General features: G+C 39.5%; 1 protein-coding gene across 1 annotated transcript in view; it reads right to left on the bottom strand.

Annotated features, from left to right (window-relative positions):
* Positions 1–3840, bottom strand: part of LOC117302648 (leucine-rich repeat-containing protein 4C-like) — a 32778-nt gene extending 28938 nt beyond the window's left edge. Inside the window, exon 1 of the mRNA XM_033786632.1 lies at positions 3547–3840. Coding sequence (XP_033642523.1) covers positions 3547–3840 — 294 coding nt within the window. The remainder of the gene's footprint in view (positions 1–3546) is intronic.
* Between the last annotated feature and the right edge of the window lie 2160 nt (positions 3841–6000).

Here is a 6000-nt window from a genome sequence, read left to right as displayed (position 1 = left end):
ACGGTATTGAATGACACATCGAACATCAAATTAATTACCCGATTTAAAGAGGTGAATTATGACAAAGCAGCTATAAATTATTTAACAGGCTGACCGCCAAAAAAATAGTGTGGCGTGACAGCAGACTTTGCCATCACCCCATGCTTGACTGAACTTAACCACTGACGTTAATGAAAATTTCATAGATTAATCCGTAAGTTTTTTTACATTATTATTTAGAAACACTTTTAGAGATAATATGTTGTTCGAAAAAACAGCCATTCGTGTATAATTAATTTGTATTTGGACTCAATTGAATTGTGACCGAAAATAAACAGTTTCCGGGAATTTTGTGTAAAGAGAAAAAAGGGGGGAGGGAAGGCCCAGCATTAGCCACGTGTTGTTGGAACAGCATATCGCATGGCAACATTGAGTGTAGCCTTGTAGTGCTTTTCACACCAGTGTTGGGTAAAACCAAAAATAATGTTCTTAAAATCCGCATCGAATTAAAGACACCTTTTGAAAACGTGTCGCGTGTTATGCTCCAGAAAACGAACATGCGGACTTGATACACTAGTATCGTAGAATAAAGCAGTGCCGAAAAATGACCGGGGAAACCTAAAACATTTAACAATCTCACTTAAAAAACACAGAAATAACAGAAAATAACAGATCTAACGTTCTTTAGTCTACACACATCGTCATCATTTTTTAGAAGTGCCAGAGTGGATACAAACTAAAACAATTTTTGCAATGGTTCTTGTACGATTATTACACAAAATTGGCTTGACGAACGAATAACTAGATTCGCCATTTGCATTTTTAATCAGAGTAAAACGAGGAACGTCATTAACACTGGGCACTATTGGTAATTATTATTACTCAAAATAATTGTAAGCATAAAAAAACTACTTGGAAACGAGCAGTTGAGAGCTGTTGGTAGTAAAACACATTGTGAGAAACAATGGCTCCCTCTAGAGTAACGTAGTTTTTTTTTAGAAAGTGGTAATTTCTCACTTAGAAATAATTAAGACTTTAGCTGAAGCATTTATTTTTTCATCTAAAGGCACAATTATTTATTTCTATCTCTTGCAACTTCGATGACTGATTAAGTCCAATTTTTTACAGATTAAATTTGCTGTTTTATGCATATTATTGTTGGGACACCGAGTGAGAATCCTGGCCTTTTGACAATATTGACCAAACATGTCCAGTGCCTTTAACAATCAATTTTGAGATAATGGGGGCACAATGACACTATTGATAGGTGAGGGAACCATAGCCAAAACAGTCCACTCGTAGTGTCCACCCAAGTTCTATTGACACGAATTCTTTACAATGAAGAGGGCTGCATTTGTTGCCGAAAAATGATCGGAGACCTCATAAAACAAGGTGTCCGCTAAAAAAACTATTCAGCAAGTTTCTTAAGCTAACAGGTTATGGTTCTGTTGTTACACTAGTCAGCTTGTCGAACGATATTAGATTTTCTATTTTCTGTTTTCATAAAGTGACGAATGGACCGGTGGTTGATATGGTTTGGTATAATTGTTCTGTTGTTATTAGCGACAAATCTCTAAGGCATTTTGAGACATGGTGGACAGTGGGTTTGTGACTAACCCAAACACTGCATTCAGTAAGTATTGTTTGAAGCTTTGCATGGTGTGAAGAAATAGAAAGAAACTATAACGAATATTAAACTTGTGGTACAACCATGTGTAAATCATCTGAAGACGAGCAGAGTATATCCGTTCGAAAGGTCAACCGAGACCAAACCGGCTCTTCTCAGAGCCAACACTCACTCAAAAGAGATTTACACATGGTTGTACCCGCAACTTACTATTATTTTGTTTATAGTTTCTTTCAGTGTCCACCACTCAAAAAGGCAAATTAATGCTCTGTGTGCACGCCTCGTTTTTTAGTGTACATGAAGTGACGAATGTATGAGGAAATAACAATCCATCAAACAGTACGCAGGACTGAAGCAAGTCGACAATCCCGTTGGAATGAATTACATCAAACAATCACAGATAATGGTTTTCTGACAGTTATTAAAAATTCAAATACCTTTTACAACAACAATCTATATTGTTTGGGGACGCTTTCATCACTTCTGTTTTCATGAAGAGCCACTTATCGTCTAGACTTGTGGACAAGTCGTTAAATCGGCCCCGCGCGGTAGGATAGTCGAGTTGTAGCGGTGCTCTTGCGAGATCACCGCTCTCGCGCGAACTGCTGGCTCCCCGAGGAGTAGAAACTCCTCATTAGTACAAATCGGGGAGCCAGCAGTTCGTGCGAGAGCAGTGATCTCGCGAGAGCACCGCTACAGCTCGACTATCTTACCGCGTGGGGCCGATTTAACGACTTGTCCACAAGTCTACTTATCGTCGAAAAGCTTGACTGTAATGTTTATGGTTCTGTGTTAAGCTTCAAACTAACTTCAAATCTACAATTAATATACGGTTTGAATGCCGTTTAAAACCTCTCGCATTTATACAGTAAAAGTTTCACCCCTCCATTGAAAAACTAACTAAACAAGTTGGACATTAATTTTGTCTCAAGTAACTACTCGAATAACATGCGTCTCTTCGTGAAACCTAATAAAGGTCATAGATTAACTTTTGTCAACGCCATTGTGTGGAGTCAAACGTTTGGTTCACGGCGCAAAAAAGGAAAATCATTATTTTCTTGGTACATTTTTGTGGGTCAATTCTAATTATAAAACGCTTTCCAATCATACTCATAAAAACTCAATTCATAACAATAGCTTTTTACAGTCCAAATCATCTAATCCAATTGCAATTGTCCTTCATGCAATGAAAGTGGCTTGGCCAGAGTTAGTTCCTCCGAAATAATTTTTAACTTTATAAATATTTTGTTATCTGAACGAGTTTTGAAAGACTATGCCGAGTAGTAAAACAAAAAGTTACAAAGGCTTTCACAAAATATGCCACAGACACTGCGCAAAATACGTATAACTTGCAAAAATATAATAATATTGTTTGGACCAAGGGCATTTTAACAAGAGTTAAAGATTGATAATAAGCGCCAATCAATCTTAATGGACCGTTCCGGCTTTCCACTAAGCTCCGCCCACCGCGCACGTGAGCAAGACACGTGAACGAACACTCCCAATGACATTCTACACGATTCTGCCGCGCGTGCAAAATATACGCGCACGCATGACCGAGTTTGTCCGACCACAATCATTGCTGTGATTGGTCAAAATGGGTGAACGTGCACAGTTCCTTACTTCAAACTTATTTACTGGTTACAGCAGCAACATTTCAGTCGCCGGAGTAAAACTCTGCACTCCGCCCGGAATCGGGCGTCAACAACCGCATAAATAATCGGGATCAATATGCTCTTCAAAAACACCAAGTGCCATGAAATGATCCGCCTATCATCATCGAGGAAGCTTTCATCTTGAGCATTTTCCCCGCCATTTTTAATTGTGACTTTGATTGAAGACACGCTAATTCCAACGAACGGTAATGAAAGCAGGAAAAAACTTAGTGTCACAAGAAGAAGATTTGTTGTTATTTTGTTGTCGGTCTTTTGGGGGCGAACTTGCGGGCGCTCCAATTGTCTTTCTGGGGGACCAAATGCTTTCTTGACGAGGTTAGGTTGGGGTGCTGTTTGCTCGCTGTTTGGGCGGGAAACAGACGCGGCGTCCTGTACTAACGGTCCAGTTTTAGGTTGCTTTCCTGCACATTCGGTTGGTGTAAGATCGCTGAGTTTTGGCGAGTCTTTGACAACTACTCCTTTGATGCAATCAGTGGATGATTCGGCATGGTTATAAGTTGAGGCTATTCCTACCTCGATGGTTGAGTGAGCATGTCGTTTCTCCAAAGTTATTGACATTGTGCTTATTTCAGGCTTCTGATCGTTCCCACCACTTTTGAACTGTGCAAAAATCTTTGCACGTCTGCGTAAAAAATACAATATTTTGCCGTAGAAACAAACCACTAGTATCATAGAAACAATGTACATCACAATAAGTGGGATTCCGCGGCAGTAAGCTGTAATGACTTGGTCACCCTTGTGGATGTGTACGACAATACAGGCTACAACTTCAGCACTGAGGGCCGTAACAACACAAGCCACTGATATGGCTACGGCTTTCCTTGAGCTTATCCTTCGTTGGTGTGGATTACAAACTGCATGACATCGGTTAAAAGCGATGACAACCGCTGAAAAGGCAGACGATAAGATCAATCCCAGATACAGAGCAATAATCATCGTATTAAGGTGTGAGCAATCCGTATGAGCATTAGGCAATCTGCCGTAGGACAAGATGAAGAGGGCTTCAAACAGGCACATAGTACATAAGCTCAGGTCAATAGCAGCGAGCGCGCTCATGAACACACGGGTTCCAGTTTTGACAGCTCGTCTGCGGTTCACCGCGAGGATCAAAGCATTCCCTGGAACCCCAACAATGAAGTAAATGAAGTTAACTACGACAATACACTGCGTAAGTCCGTTAGACTCCAGTTCAAAATAATATGTAGAGTTGTTGGGACAGTTTTCCATTGTAGCTCATTCAAAAACCATGTTCGATACACATTGATAATGTATATTGCAAGTTGACTGTGCGAAATATACAAGTGATGATGGGGGTGAATGCATGAATGTTTGAATACTCGCACCCATTTTGTCAACATAACATCTGTGCGTGTCGACGAGACAAGAAGAGGACCAACTACACCTGTAGACGATATTTATACGCGCTGATGAAGTAGTCCCTCACCTCGTCGTACACTGTGTGACGGGGTCCATGGCGTGTTGTACAATCTCTAACCCGTGGGTATTTCGTACGCAGCGCTGAGAATCGACCAACGGTGCGGGAACAATTACTAGGTGATGTGCAACATCAGTCATGTTACCCTCCGCGCTGTGCAGTTCATAGATATAGTGCAGTTATGTCCCCGCGAAAGAACAGTCCGTAATTGGAACACAATCTCAGAAATGTTTCTGTCAGTGATATTTCTCAGATTCAGAGTTGGGATAACTGATATCGTTTTCCATAGACCCAATACTTAATTCAAGGTGAAATTATTCTCAAAATGGTTTATACTATCGGAAGCAGCTGCATTTTTTAGTGTCAATAACTTGTTTTAAATGTATTTACCTTGAAACGGTTGATAAGGATACCCGTGTACAATTTATAGACAATGGGGCTGAGCTTAACAATAGTCGGAACATAATGCTATAATTTTGTTTTTAAAGAGTGATGACCAAAATGTATTTCCCTTGAAATGGTAAAAGAATGGGTTTCGCAGCATGGCTTAGCGAGTAATTTGATACTGTTGTACATTAAATGGACCAACAACTTTAATATAATATTTTATACGGGAGATTGCGTGCAACAATTTTGTACATAAACATCAATACTCATTGTTGGTGCAATTGCGTCCATTATCCCGGTGACGAATGAAATTAGAAAGCTAATAAAAACAACATTCACGCCTTAAAAGGCAATGCTTGAACGACGTTTATAACGGGTGTTGATGCGTAATGTTACCGATGTAAAGTTATTCTACTTCATGACCAAAATACTCGCTTCTCTATGGCAACGTTTAGCAGCGTTGTCAAAGCAACAGATCGTGAATAATGCAGCTAAACTGAATCACATGTACATGCAATGTTAAGTGACTATACTGGCAAACAGTGCATAACAAGGTTTTCGTAACAACTGCTTACACCATTTTTTTGCGAGGTCATGCCTTTCCTTGGGTTTATTCTGAAAGGCACTATACACTATTGATCATGTTATTCAAAATAATTGTAAACATGAAAACTTACTTAATGCTAACAAGCAACGTTGATAGTATGTAATGTTGATAAGTATGAAACATTGTGAGAAACGGCTCCCTAGAGGTAAGGGGTAATTTCTCACTCAAATGATAAAAGACTTGCTGAGCCATTTATTATGCATCTGAAAGCACACAGAGAAATGCAACAAAGGTGTTTATTCTTTTATTATTCTCTTGCAAATTTGATGACCAATTGAGACAATTTTCA

This window comes from Asterias rubens, chromosome 18, assembly GCF_902459465.1.
Source record: "Asterias rubens chromosome 18, eAstRub1.3, whole genome shotgun sequence".
Classification (NCBI taxonomy): domain Eukaryota; kingdom Metazoa; phylum Echinodermata; class Asteroidea; order Forcipulatida; family Asteriidae; genus Asterias; species Asterias rubens.
Note: the sequence above shows the minus strand (reverse complement) of the source record. Positions and strands in the feature narration are given on the sequence as shown.